Source organism: Myxine glutinosa, chromosome 1 (assembly GCF_964187855.1).
Source record: "Myxine glutinosa chromosome 1, kmMyxGlut1.1, whole genome shotgun sequence".
In the NCBI taxonomy this organism is placed as follows: Eukaryota; Metazoa; Chordata; class Myxini; order Myxiniformes; family Myxinidae; genus Myxine; species Myxine glutinosa.
In genome coordinates, this window is record NC_136261.1 from 427,082,229 (window position 1) to 427,098,082 (window position 15,854).

Below are 15,854 nucleotides of genomic sequence, written 5' to 3' on the forward strand. Positions count from 1 at the left end.
GAGGCATCGACGGTAACTGGGTTAGCGGTTAGAGCGACTTATAGCCGAATCGGGCCCTCGGTGCGTGCCGGGCTTAGCGTGCCGCGAGAACCAGCGGGGATCCGAGCCACGGCGGGTTCGAAAGGACCGCCGTACATGATCCACGCTGGGCCTCGCTTTGAACGGCCGCGTCCGTGCTCCACTAGGCGGAGCGGGCAGCCCGATAGGAAGGGTCGTCATGGCGACCACTTTTTGTTGAGGCATTCCGGCAGGTCGAGATCGGGCCATGGGATGGCTCCGTGCCGAGATGGTGCGTGGGACCTCAGCCCGGGTAAACCTCCTTCCCTGCACCGAATGCGGGACGTATCCAGCCGCTGGCACCAAACAACCCGCATTCATGGCTTGGCTGTACGAAGCCAAGCTTTAGAAGTGAATTGGCGCACCGAGAGGCATTCGTAAGTAGACTGTAATGACGAGGATAGTGTTTTGGCCCCGAAATTAGAAAAACAAAATTTGATGATTAGCAAAGGATTGGCAGTAATGATTGGCAGATGATGGGTAGTGATTGGCAAATTTTTTATTTGTTGAAATTTGATGTGCAAAATTGGTAGTGGGAGATGCCCGATGTGGTGGGATGGCAACTCTGTCATCCCTCACAAAACGGGGGCAAATGCGCTATAGATTATGGGGTGTATGGCAGTGAAAACTAGCCCGGGTGGGTTAGGATATTGTGTGTAGGGCCCTAGAAGATGACATTAGGTAATGTTAAGGTTAGTTAGTGACTGATACCTGTAGTGGGGACGCAGGTAGCTTAGTGTGGATGATAATGACGTGGGAGCGCAATAGTTTAAAGGGAAGACGGAGAAGCGCAAGTTTCAGAGGGGAGTAGTTAGATGAGATGATGCTGTGTGAGAACTGGACAGGTGTGTGGAGCAGTGTATGAGTAGTGAGTGTTGTGGATCAGCGCAAATGCGCTTGGGGGAGAGAAGGGTGCAGGCGGCACCAAGTATGAGAGCACAGGTGTGCAAGTACAGGTGTGTGGAATATATGGAGCAGAGAATGAGTGGTGTGGAGAGAGTTGGAGTAAGTGGTACGGAGTGGTGTGCATGGTGCGAAGGTGTGGATGGGGGAAGAGTGGACCCCTTTTCACGAGTACCCGGAGAGGGTAGTTTAAAGAATAGTTAGAAGGTTTAGGTAAATTGTGGTTGGATATTGGCATTTGTGGTACAGTTGCAGAATGGTATTGTGGATGGGTGCATTGGTGTGGTGAAATTGGCTGGTCGTGTGGCCTGTTAGTATGAGTGTGAATGGTTGGGCACTCCGCCACTGTTAGATGTCAGCCAGGTGAGGCCGCAGGTGGGCTCTGGGAGCCGTTAGTGTCAGTGGGTGCCTGAGGATCCTGGGTGTGGATCGGGCAGCCCGTGCCAGAGAGGGCACTGAGGGGGTGACAGTGCGAGAGGGCCTTCCCCAGTTAGTTAGGTTAGGGTGAGGAGCAGGTGAGCTCGGTAGGCAACAACAGTGGTGGAGGTGTGCAGGTGGGCGGACCAGCTAGGAGCGTCACACGACCCAGCCACCGAAATTGTGCGGGGGCACCGAGTGATGAATCGGGGGAGTGAGACCCAAACTTGAGAAGCACCACAGTTTGGTCAATGGGAATTGGTTTTTAGAACCCATAGTGTAAGTTGGCCAATGGATTGGCAGGGAAAGACCCCGGGTAATGTAAAGTTGTTAAAGTCATTTAGGAAATAGTTAGGATTGATGAACCTGTCGCACCATACGCAGCCACTTACCTGAGGTGATGATGATGACTCCACACCTGTGTTTTCTTTGTTTTGTGTTGCAGGAGAGAAGAATTGCTGTTTGGATTTGTGAGACGCATCACGACGTGGATGAGACATTGGGGTGATTCCATCTCTCCCTCCTTAGGAGGGACTGATGATGAATTGGTGATGGCAGATTTTGATGTTGAATTGGTGATGGCAGATTTTGATGAGAGTTGGAAATGGCAAATTTGATTGGTTAGGAGGGAGAGAAGACGAATTTGGTTTATGGGAGGAACGGGGAAGACAGTAGGGACATTGGTGATGTGTAAAGTAGATGTTTATGGGTAGTGTTGTGTTTTGTGGATACAGTAAGGGGTAAGGGAGGGGCAATGTAGGTCACCTGGTGGCAGGGGGGGGGGGCATACGGTAGGAACATACCTGTCTCACCTGGTTCCCATGTGCCCCCAGTGTGCATTACCTTACATTGCGTGCACTTTTGCGCCCTTACCACCTTACTCACTTGTCTTCTTTTGTCTCCCACCTCCGAGGATCTGGCTTTGGGGCAGAGAGTGAGGAGAGAGAGGTGCTGGCTCCGCAGTTGTGGGCCTGTACTTCCGCTGCTTGCTGCCTGGATCGATACACCATATGGACCGCAATTTTTGTGGCCGCCCACAATGGACCGCAGTTCTTTTGCGGTCAAGCACCACCCGTGGATGGACCTCTGGGTCAACGTGGCACCTATGCCATACAGGTGAACCACTTTTAGTTGGCCCCCCTGACGGCCACAATTCAGAAATGGACGCGGTTGGCGCCTATCTTTATTTCTAAAGAAGCCAGAAGGCCAAGTGCACTCCATGAAGGCAAGACCAGCGGCAGAACATCGGCCGGCTGCGACACCACCGGTGACCATGGACACTTAATTGTGCATTTTTATGAACACTTTATTGGTGCACCGGATGGTGCTGACTGTGCGTAATGGGGTGGTGCTTTTGGTGCTTGGACGGTGTGCTCTGCACATTATTAAAGGCCGTAGGGCCACAGGGCACTCGTGGGTTGGTGTATCGATGCTGGCATGCGTGCTCTCCCTATGCATAACATCTGCATGTGTTCCTCAAAGAACAGGTCCTGGATCGTAGTGTAAATATCAGTCTTGTATAAATGATGCTCCCTACCGGCTGTATGTTTAGTTTGAGGATGCTTTCCGCAATTCGGTTATCCTGTGGGTGTGTTTCTGTTAGGAGAAGGGTGCAACGTCGCAGGGGGACATATTTACTCATTTGTGAACATCTGTAAAACTGTCGCACTCAGGGTTGAGTTAATAGTAGAGGGAACTACATCTGAGTGCCACACTAAAGTAGGTAAAAATTTATCGGGTCGGGTCGCCCCGAGGTAGAGAAGGGTGCAATGTTGCGGATATGGGATTTGCATCCATCCATATCCGCTTGTAAATATTCCCCTATTTCCTCAATTCTTCCCAACTATCCCCAATCCCCCATTCCCTAGTCCCATTTTCTGTAAACAACACTCTGTAGACCCGACCTCCCTCTATTTCCCCCATTAAATGTCGTGCCCAGGTTCACCGCATCTCATGTAAGACAACTATAGGACATCTTGCTAGTTATTCTTAGTCTATGTCAGTTAAGGACTCGTTTCCATTAATTCTGACCCTTCGTTGCACCAGAATGTGATTGTATGGCACCGTTAGGAAGTTTAGGACCTCCCAATCCCTCCCCACAGCTCTTCCTCATGGTTCAGCAACAACAACAACAACAACAGCAACGGCAGCGGCGTGCACAGGGAGTGTGCGTCCTCACTCCGGCTTGGTTGGTAGGGGGTGTTGGGAGGGCACGAGGCCTTCCAAACGAGCCGCCATCGAACATGTGCTCGACAGGGTTACCAAATAGGGGCTCCCTGTCAGCTCCTCATCAAGGGCGGAGCCCGGTAACCCCCGCACCCAATGGAAGCGGTGGACCGGCCCCAGGGGGGCGGAGCCAACCAGCCGAGGGCGTGTCACTCCCCGCTGAGCATGCGCAGGAAGAGGGAGGTGACGTCAGATGCGCGCTGAGCTTTGAGCAAGCAAGACGTACCCTCTGAGCGCTGTGAGGCCTCCCCGCATCTTCTGGACTGGACCGTGCTTTATCCTGTCCCCGAGCCAAGGTGCACCTTGTGCCATCGAACTACCTGTCCCTCCCTGCCATCAATCCCTGTGTAAATCAGCCTTGTTCCGTTTGTCTGTGGTCTGTCTGGGATAAGATAAGACGGTAATTAAGTGCCCATCTCTTCTGTGTCTTTACCTCACTCTGCCTTGTAATCTACCCCTTTTCTCCACCACTGTAATTATACCCTCCTCCGGAGGTCTTGAGAACTGTACCCCTTGCATCGTTTCCTCTTTCCCAGTCGTCGTGTCCTTTCTATCATTGATTTGGCATAGCGCGATTTGGTCAACGTCTGGGTGGAATCGGGGTCTAGTCGGGGAATAACTGTTCGGTCGCGGCAATACCACCGCTCGGTAAATAACATCTAAACCGCCTCCGTAACAATATATTCTTGGAAAAAATGCCAGGAGCATAGAAAAGGCTTCTTTATATGTTACTAGAGACAGTGCCGGATTAAGCCTCGGCTGGCCCTAAGGCACATTTTGACATTTTAGAGAATGGCCTGAACAATTTAAATTAGATATGGGGCTCATGGAAATGGACCCCAGACAAAAGATGAACTGATTCATGAACAAAATATTTAATACATAAAAAAGACAAATATTTCATGTGAAAAGAAACTACTTTCAAACTAGTTTAGTCTATACAATTTGCAGTGTATGAATATATGCATGACAAAACACGCACAGGTTTGGCACTTTGCTTTACAGTTTACTAGATTGTTTAAAATAATAAAAATTGACGAAAACTGCTTGTCCATTTTTGTGGCCCGAATTTTTGGCTGGCCCTAAGGCACATGCCTTGTCTGCCTAATGGTTAATCCGGCACTGAGTCTAGAGAAATACCCGTGCTACGCACGGGTGGGAGGCCAACAGCAAAGATGCAATGCAGATACGGTGAATGCTAAAGCATTAAACCAATAAATTCCACATTCCTGCAGCACCTTCAGTCGCACGTCAGACATGGACAGCAAGCTCGTGAAGGACTTCCATGAAAAACGTACCTGTTCGCAAACAAACGGGGACGTTCACGTACAGAAACATCGATCATGGGTCCATGGTGAATCTGCACATGGCGATGGCAAAATATCAGAAATTGAAGGCTTTTTTATTTTAAACGATTCATATAAACATCCGTTGAATCATATCACACGCAAATCATCAAAATCTAAACAGTATCTTTAGAATTTCAATAAAAGCCACATCACTGTTCATATCGGTAAATATTATTCCATCGTGTTTCAAATCGTGATCGATACACTATGATCGTGATGATCGTGATCGTGAATCGTGATCGATAATAGTGTTCACAATCATCGTGATCGATAATAGTGTTCACAATCGCTATGTCGTATGTACTCCCGATACGTGTACCAAATTCCCGATATGTGTAACTGTACCAAATCAACAGTTAAAAGGATTTTGAGCCTATAGGTGTTACGGCCTTGGCAAGATCGATGGAGACAGCGATCTGTTAGATCTGATCCTCCTTCATGCCGAAGTGCAGATCCTCCTTCATGCCACATCCGAACGATGCAGCTGTGCAGCGATCGGTGCAGTCGTTTGTGTGGCACACAGTGCAGCGATCGGTGCAGCCGTTTGTGCGGCACACGGTGCAGCGATCGGTGCAAACGTGGACTCCCACACTGCCACATCCTGCTGATACTTGCTCCCGCATGACGTTATTTTCCCGGGTGTCGCACAAACGGCTGCACCGATCGAGATTTAACGGATGTTTATATAAATCGTTTAAAAGAAAAAAAGCCTTCAATTTCCGATATTTATCCTTTTCATTTGGGCCTCCCAATTGAAGCCCTGCCCGTAGGGCAGGTACCATTGCTAGATGTAAGAAGACGTCACAATGAACGTCATGCAAACGCGAATGTTATGCAGGAGTCCAAACCTGAGAATGCTAGAGACTAAAGCTGAAATTGGGAAAACTAAATAGCCTATTTTACTCCTGGGGATCCCAGGATTATCCATCTAAAATATATTTGCGATCTGTTCAGCAGTTTTTACGGTACCTTCAAACGGACAGACAGACATTTGGTGAATTATTGTAAGATGTGCCATCTGACATACCATAGAAAATAGGGGACATGTAAGGACATTCAGAAATCTCGTGTGCATGCTGGACTACTCTTGTATTCTTAGGAGGAACCAAGGAATGCTCTAGAAAAGTTCATATAAAGCGGCGCCCTCCATCTGGCAAATAAAATACATTTGCTTCTTCATGCAGCTGTGTGAATCAAATTGGCATTTCTCCAAATAATTAATGCTAGAAGATTGGACAGCCAGCTTAACGTGCATCTGTGGGCCCAGATTAGACAGCTTAAAGGTGAATGTGCATATCTGTAGACAATCCTACAAGCCCTTACCACATTGGACTAAATAAAAATCAAACTTCTCTGTTTCATAAAATACACAGTTTTGTCGAAAAAAGGGGATTATGTTGATATAAAAAGGTGTGTGTGTGTGTGTGTGTGTGTGTGTGTGTGTGTGTGTGTGTGTGTGTGTGTGTGTGTGTGTGTGTGTGTGTGTGTGTGTGCTAAATGTGGCGTATCATTTATTTATCATGGTAAAAGGTACATATTTCATTTATCGCTCATTTTGGGAACTCAAATGGTTAGTGTCATGTTCAAATTTGATGTGACGGTAGATACGATCTGGTGATTATGTCACGGCCGACACATTTTTGCATGGCTTCGGCACCTCAAGATTTGGCACAACACCACTGTGTACATGACTCATAATGATGCTGAAAATCAGGCTTAAGAATGAATACGTTTTAAATACGAACAAAATGCATTTTGTTCATCATACAAGACTTTATTCAAGACTATATAAAATACTTGAAAAAGAAAGGAGAAAAAAATTATTCAACCCAGATTGGCCTTTGAAACCACAATCCCCAGCTTGAAAATCTGATGCCTTATCCATTAGGCCAATAAAGGTGCGCCAATTTGATTCATAGAGCTGCATGAAGAAGTAAATGTATTTTATTTGCCAGATGTAGGGCGCCCCTTTATATTAACTTTTCAAGAGCATTACTTGGTTCCTCCTAAGAGCACAAGGGTAGTCCAGCATGCACACAAGATTTTTTTGAATGTCCCTTATTTTCTATAGTTTGCCACACGGCACCTACCATATAGAGGGGTCTTTTCTATGACCCTGGCATTTTCCCCAAGAATGCCCCTTCTTGTAACATGTTAGAATGATAAGGTAGTGCCATAGCCGCTGGATAAAATGGTGGTAAAACCTGGAATTTTTAAAAATTGACACCTTCAAACTTTCATTTAAATTCAATTGTATACTTTAATATTGTATAATACAAATCGCCTTCATAATACTTTCAAGAACCGTGATATATATCGATATTTAGCATAAGAAGGCCTGGCATGTAAGAGGCACAGGAGTGGGGGTGAAGAAGACTCTGCTAATATGGATATGTTGCATGAAGCCGATTGACACTTTGTTCTATGTTGATCAATAAAACGTCCATCTTCTGAACTGCGACTCAATGTCTGCTTGTTACAGCGTACAAGGCCATACTGGTGATGGATGAGACTGCTTCAGTAGCGCTAAACTTCTGGATTTTTTTTAAACGATCTTTAATATCATTATTTTATTAAAATTGAAGTATGTACTTGAACACTTGGTGAGGCCTCATCGAAAATATTGTTTCCAGTTTTGGTCACCACAAGTCGGAAAGACATAGCTACGATCGAAAGGGTTCAGCACAGGCCTACTAGATTGATTCTGGGCCTAGCTAGACTCAACCAGTTGGAGCACCTGAAGGAGACGGCTTTACACATTAGAAAGGAGGCAGTTATTATGAGATGTGATATATACACAAAGAATTAAGTTAAGCACCCCCCCCGTTTTTTTACAACCTCGCACATTACAAGTTTGTTGTCGTCAAAACAGTGTAATATACCCATGATATTGCTATATTTTCTGGAGAAGTGATATTATGGTCACATAAAAACATAACAATCATGCCGTTTTCAATATTTTATTCTGAATAATTTAAGGTGAAATTTTTTGGGAATTTTAGGCATATTTTCACCTCAATTTAAGTATGGAGCTATAGGTCCATCACGGACAGTGTGGATGACGTTTATGTTTTCTAACGTACAGTCATTGTTCTGAGAAGACCTCTAGCGATCTTTGCGTCAATAACGTGTGTAGGACCCACGTGATCGGATCACTGACTCAACCAATCACTTTTTTTCACTTTGATCACTCAATTTCATCAATGGATAATTGCTAATGTCATACCAATCATTATTTGATCTCACATACCTTAGAATATATGCCAATGTATACATATACACAAAGAATATATATTAGGGGGTGCTTACCTTAATTCGTTGTGTAGGGGTGCTTAACTTAATTCTTTGTGTATATCTTTAAGGTAATTAAGGGTACAGACGAAATAAGTGCAGAATATACTTCAGCAGAGACAGTGACAGGATCAGGGGCCATAGCCGAGTAAAGAAAAGAAGAGTTAATATGGCAGTAAGGTAATGGTCTTTCACTCAGAGAGTAGTTAATGCATGGTATGGTCACCTCGAAAGGCAGTGGCAACAGAATCAACATATAAGTTTAAATTAGGATTAGATAGGTACCTGGAAGCTTTTGAGATAGAAGAGTATCCGGATTTTGGCAAGACGTTTGTGTAGTTCTATTGATTTTTTTTTCTGTACAACATCGAGGCTCCTGTAAGACCTAACACATTAAACACACATTAGCACATAAAACAAAAAAAACATAACCAGACACATAAAACAATAAAGGGAGTGGGAGACACGATGAGGGAGAGAGGGAAGCACACAAGCACAACAGTAGGAAACTCTGGATCTCTGGCCTCTGGAACAAACTCCCTCACTCTCTTCAATCCCACTCCACCGTCCAGGTCTTTTAAACAGCTGTTCACCACCATCTCTTATCCTCCCCCATCCAAAACCTTGATCTTTTCTACCCCCGCTAATTTCGGTCCCCTTGTGTTATATACCTCTCCCCCCCATCCCCCTTCCCACGCCTACTCCTCCCAAGCCCTCTCCCTCCCACACTTCTCCCTGCTCTCAAATGTTGTGGTTGTGTGCTTCCCCTTCTCTCCCCATATTGTCTTCCGCTCCCTCTTTTTGTATATTTTGTTTGTCTGGTTGATTTGTTTGTGAAATAAATGTTAGCTCTTCCACGAGCCTCGATTCAGTATACTACAAAAAATATTAAAAAAAAAAAATGAGACATCGGGAGATCTGTGGAAGGAGGAGGGGCAGGGTGGGGGAGGAGGAGGGAAGGGGTACACAGAACAAAACAAATTGATACTACTCGGAATTCCAGGAATGAAGTCGGAGATTGAAATAGGTGGATTTAGGGTGCATTAACGGGGGTAGAGAAGATCAAGGTTTTGGATGAGGAAAGATAAGAGATGGTGGTGAACAGCTGTTTTAAAGACCTGGAGGGATGAGTGGGATTGAAGTATGAATTGTGAGTATGGATTATAAATGGATGGAATTGAAGTATAGATTGAGATTGTGTGCATCTGAGTGAAGTGGTGTCGTGTCTGCGGGGGGAGGGGAGGGGGGTGGTCTCATCAAGGGGTGGTGTGTGATCGATGTTGTCTGTTTGTGATCTAAGAAGGGGCATTACCCAAACCTCACCCCACCCAGCCACCTCTGTTGAAAACAAAACAAAACACAAAAAAACCCCTTTTTTTCTTTTTTTAAATGAAAATAATTAAAATAAATGTATTTCCCCATTTGTATTTGACGCGCTTGGGATATCTCTGGTCATGCCACATCATCTAAGGCACATTTCTCCCCTCATTCCCCAAATGAAATTGCATTGTTTTGGGGGATAAACTTGAAGTGGCGCAGCATAATGGGCCGAATTGTCTCGTCCAGTTTACTCTCGGTTTATTTTTGTCTCTGTATATAAAAATTCACATTCATTAGATGCTGATTGAAAAGCAAACTTACAAAATGGGACACAGCGGGTGAACCAACTGTATGCAAAAGCCCGCATTTATTGGATAATAATTTATTGGATTGTCAATGGATATGACTCGTAAAAATTCCAAACAGAGTAAGGAAAATAACATGCATAACCTTTTCTTTCTTAACACAGGCATTGTATCCCTGGCAGGTCATCGTGAAATGGAGAGCTTCTTAGAATGGCTCAAGTCCCGAGGCCTGAGAGCAGAAACAGCCCAAGCAGTGATCGATAAGCTTGGAATTGAGAATCAGAAGGTTATTCGAGCTTGTACTGAGTCGGATCCATTGCAGACCGAGCTCCTCTCTCTCGCCAAAGAAAAATTACAATTTGCAATGTATGCTGACCTCTGTAAATTTATGAATTCTTTTTCTAAGCTGCAAGATGTCCAGATTGCGGGTTCTTCTCTTTTGGGAAGTATTTCCATCAACTTGGAGAATGTTATTCGGGAACTTTCCAGTTTCTGTGAAAAGATTTTTGGATCCCCAAATGTGCACCGGGACAACGTTTCTGATTTCTCTGGAATCGGGTTCAGTGATTTCTGCAGTCTCCGCTCTCATGATGATGGATCAAGACCCACGTCTGGTAAGTAACTTTTTCAATACAACATCACATGTCAACAAATATCTTGGTCTGCCACCATTGTTTTTTTTTGTGTACTTTTAACTTGTGTAATCTCTCTTGGTGCAGTTTTGTATTGTCTAGTATGAATGTATTTTTGATTTAGGTTACAAGATAAATTTTACCTCACCTGGAACATATTTACGGGGAGCTTTAGGGAATGGCGCGTCATCAGTCCGTCCTTAGACACTTGCAACTTCTTCTCCGAAACTGCTGATGGGATTGTGACCAAACTTGGCTAAGATTATATTTTGTGTGTTGGAACTCAAGTTTGTTCATGGTATTAATAAATAATCGAGGTCTCGGGGGGTCTACCGGGGGTCAAAGTGGGTCCAGGTTTGACCCACCCAGGCCCCAAAATTAGAATTACGCAAACGATTTTGATGAAACTTGACCTCAACGTTCATCACCTGTGATGTACCAAAGTTTGTTCAGGCATTTGAAAAATCGGGATCTATTTCCCCTATTTTTTTTTTTGGGAAACGGCATTAAATTCCATTAGTCCATGGGCTGGGGTGGTTTCTGTGTGACTTTTATGTGCCCTAAGTTTCTCTTCATATTATTGAAGTAGACCATGTGGGACATCAAAAAAGTGAGGGTGGACATCTGGGAGCCTGGTCGGATTTGAGAAAATGACGTCACAATATCAAGCTTTTGCGTTCATGAGGCGACCAAAAATTTGGGGTAGGGGAAACTAAAATGCTTATAACGCCACAACCATACATGATATAACTGCAAACTACCATTCAAAATATTTGTTTTTATTCACTCTATATGTGACAATATGTAATTATCTGATTATTATGCAAATTTGCTGTCCAGAGGTCAAAAGGTCATGGAAATCGGGGGTTGCTTAAAATCTGACCCACCAGAAGAAAAATGTGAGTTACAGGCTGCCTGTACTACTTGAGAATGTTTCCTGGCTGTCAGAGGTTGCCAAGACATATCTCGATCACATGATATGCATTGTATAAGAATTAACCCTTTTGTAATGTAAACATCAACTTTGATAAATGGTGCTATTTCAGACATGTCAGAAATTCCAGTTTTCCCATCGTCTAAGTGTACATTATTCATACCATACAGGTTGGTGATTGTTTTGTAAACCTCTTTTAGATTATTAATATACATATTAGCAGAAGACCCAGAGGAAATGACTTCTTGCTATTTTTGACAACGATGAACCATTTAACCCTTTTATTTCAGTTGTTTTAAAATGGGCAGAGGTTGAGTCCTCTATTTCTAGTCAGTTCTCATTATCTCCAGTCATTTGAGGCTTCTTTGGATTCCGACAATAGAGTAGTTCCACGTGGTTCTGTTAGAGGGCACTACCACTGATTCTAGTATTGACAGCTTGGTGGCAGCACTGTATAAGTGCATTTCCTCATGGGTGAAAGTGAAAGTAAAAATTGAATCAACATTACAATCTTCAATTTGACAGACAGTTCTCATGTTTTAACACACAGACTACTTGTGGTAGGTGTTTTTATCTACAGAAAGGCTTAAACAAAATCAGTAGTATAATCAGCCTTCACTACACACCAGTGCACACATGCATACCCCATCAAGTACAGGAATGTAAACAGGCTCGCAAATGGTCGAGCAGTAACGCTGCCTGCCCAACGCAAGACTGACTAAACGTCTGTCCGATCTTCATTATCCCAATAGCATGTTTGTCCGATCTACATCAGGTGGGGTTCCCTCTATCTTGAGGACATGCACAAACTCCCACAAACAGCACCTGAGATCCACATAGCATTCCAAGAGGGCAAATTTGCCATAAAGAGGACACCTGGGACTTTTAGAGCAACTGGAGCAGACATGGCGCTGGAGCAAACGATAAATATGTCCAAGAAAGGCACCTCGGGGATAATAGGCAGCACAAAGAAGAAGAAATACGTTGCAATGTGGGACATAATCTACCATGAGATGCTGGCAATTAGTAATCTTTTCAGAGAACTAAGTGGAGTTACAACCCAGTACCAGTAAGATGTAAACAACTCCTTCAGCAAATATGAGACTGAAACCGGGGAAAGAAACGTCCAAGCAATTCTAACTGTTATTGAAAACAAGGAGAATCCTTTCAGGAAAGATGCCACACAGCAAATACTTCACAATATAATGACACAGGAAGTAATGACTGACGAAATCCGGAATCAGCTGCTTCAGGTAAAAGCAATTGGGACCACAGCCAATGAGAAACTACGTAAAGAACGGTTTGTTGAACAGTCGGCTCAAATATTTCGGACCATTCACAGAACAAATCTGAAAACTTTCAAGAGTATCCACGCACTCCCAAAAGGACAAGAGGCTTCAGGAAAGTCACAAACACAAAGGGAAGATAAACATAGGCAGCGTGTCATTGAAATTGCCCGTGCCCGAGGGAGATCCATGACAGACCTTCTAGAATATGACTTGACGTCATCTTCTTCGCTTTTTGACAGCCAGGGTCTTATGTCAAAGAGCACCAAAAGTGACCTGATGAATGAGATTGCAAAGAAACATTCAATTGATGTTCTGGATGATTCAACAGACATGCAGGTTGGGTGTATAGCGGATGTCATGGCTAATGTAAGGAAGATGACTGCCAAATAATTTACTAACTTCGGTGAATTTAGTGGAGGCATTGTAGACTACATACAGAGATCTGCAAAGGGAGCTGATCGAATAGATTATATCTTTGATTCATACTTTGACATTTCAATCAAAAACTCGGAAAGAAAGCGACGAGAAACCATCTCCCTGATTGAACTGAATGCAGTCAGTGAAGATACACCTTTACCAGTTCAGATGGAGCGGTTCTGGCCAGCTAACAGGAACAAGCATAATCTTGAGATTTTACTGCACCAGACAGCCATAAAGCACGCGCGAGAGACCCCTTCAAGCCTGAAGGTATTTGTGAGTGGCTTTTCAAGTGAATCTGTCGAAGTCCCATGTCTTTCCTGTGTGATGGCTATTGCAGGGACATTCCAGAACTCTGCATTGATATAGAGGAAGCAGATACACGAATTATACCCCACGCCTTACATGCTGTGGAGCACGGAATACAACGACTTGTGGTGTTATCCCAGACACTGATGTATTTGTGCTGTTGCTCTTTTACTGGGATGTACTGCATGAAAAGGGCCTTTATGAACTGTGGTTGAAAGCTGGCAGTGGAAACTCTACCAAATATATTCCAATACATTCTCTTGCGTCATATTAAGGGCCTGACCTATGCAAAGTCCTTCCCACTGTGCATATGCTCACTGGGTGTGATTACACCAGCAAGGTTGGCACAAAGCAAGCGGCCCTTAAAGCAAACCCAGTAGACTACCTTCAAGGATTTGGTTGTAGCCAAAATGGACCTTCTGACGATGAGGTTGAGAGAGCGGAATCATATATAGTGAAAGTCCTAAAGAATGGAACTACCTGCACAACAATGGATGAACTCAGGGATCATAATTATCACCACAGCAAAACCCCACTCGAGAAGTTGCCACCTACAAGCCATGCCATAAAGGCCCATATTCTAAGGGCATATTATGCTACATATGTGATGACATCAATTCTCTCTGCAAATACGACTGAGTTGAATCCTCTCCTATACGGATTTGAAGAGGAAGATGAACTTCTCCATCCAGATAAGGCCATCAGACCCATTCCCGAGGAATGTGCTGTGCACTGTACTTGCTTGAAATGTGCGACAGAGAGATGTGCATGTCGAAAGAGTGACCTGCATTGTTGCAAGTTCTGCAAGTGCCAAGGTATGGGAGACGAGAATGTTTGCTGTAAAAATACAGCTGGTTGTATCTAAAACCGAACAGAACTCATATGTGACACTTACAGCTGCGTGGAAATGTACTCCTGGCATCTACATGTATTCCTTCTCCCATTATCAAATTGGCATGATTTGGAATAGTGACTACAGTCAGCAGTATACCTTCATTTGGATATAAAAACCTAGACTGTTACAAAAACTGAGCAAATTCAGCAGTTTATTTTTGCTGAATGGACTAATGATGTTCCGAACCCCCGCCCCCCCCCCCCCTCTACAGGTGGTTGTTTTAGGACTTAGTGGGTTAACGACATGGGAATATTGTAAGAAATTAGTAAATTAAGTGATATTTAGGCTTAAATAAATAAGTAGTTGGTGGTAGATCATATTCATACTGATGAAAATGTTCGATTACTTTATTTTGTGGCATGTGTCTTCCGCTGCAAAGGAAAATCAGCTTTTCTGAAATAGCACCATTTATCAAAGTTGATGTTTACGTTACAAAAGGGTTAATTCTTATACAATGCATATCATGTGATAGAGATACGTCTTGGCAACCTCTGACAGCCAGCAAACATTCTCAAGTAGTACAGGCAGCCTGTAACTCACATTTTTCTTCCGGTGGGTCAGATTTTAAGCAACCCCCGATTTCCACGACCTTTTGACCTCTGGACAGCAAATTTGCATAATAATCAGATAATTACATATTGTCACATATAGAGTGAATAAAAACAAATATTTTGAATGGTAGTTTGCAGTTATATCATGTATGGTTGTGGCGTTATAAGCATTTTAGTTTCCCCTACCCTAAATTTTTGGTCGCCTCATGAACGCAAAAGCTTGATATTGTGACGTAATTTTCTCAAATCCGACCAGGCTCCCAGATGTCAACCCTCACTTTTTTGATGTCCCACATGGTCTACTTCAATAATATGAAGAGAAACTTGGGGCACATAAAAGTCACACAGAAACCACCCCCAGCCCATGGACTACATGGTGGTCCGTGTTTAACGGTGCATTTAAGTTATCTGCATTCAGAAAGTAGTTTGTCACCTCTCTTTAGCCATGGAAGGTTTATCCTTGTTATCTCACGCTTTTTGAAAAATATGAAGAACCTTCATCGTAGTCATATTGTGATCAGCTCTGACCATTCGTTTGTCTGTCAATCATGCTGTCTCCTCCTGAACGGTTGTGTAAAAATTCACTTACTTTGTTGTTATGATCACCACGTGGCAATAAGGTGCAAGAGTATTCAGAATTATTTTGACCCCGCACCCTGGGTACATTACCAAAAATAGGTCAATACCCCTGGCGCTCACCTGATGGAACAAGCCACCAGGGAGGGGCAACATGCCATATTACACTGACAAAAGGTATTTTAAACCAGTTTCAATGGTTGCAAGAAGACAGGGCAGCATGTATAATTATACTAACATAATCATAATACTTCAAACAAACAAAGAAAAAAATACCTATTTGAGAGGCAGCCCTTCCCCTCCTCCCACCCCGCATACCTTCACAGACCCCAATTATTCTAATGCCTTGAACCAGGGGTTCTTTACCTTTTTTGAGTCATGCC

The 15,854-nt window shown here is 43.8% G+C and overlaps 1 protein-coding gene across 2 annotated transcripts in view; it reads left to right on the top strand.

Moving 5' to 3' along the window:
* Positions 1–15,854, top strand: part of LOC137418249 (uncharacterized) — a 54,988-nt gene that overhangs the window by 8,551 nt on the left and 30,583 nt on the right. Inside the window, exon 2 of one of the 2 annotated variants that reach the window (XM_078770664.1) lies at positions 10,051–10,482. In XM_078770664.1, coding sequence (XP_078626790.1) covers positions 10,062–10,482 — 421 coding nt within the window. In that variant the 5' untranslated portion in view covers positions 10,051–10,061. Of the gene's footprint in view, positions 1–9,467; positions 10,483–15,854 lie in introns of those variants that run through there. The other variant, XM_078770665.1, reaches the window with a different exon arrangement.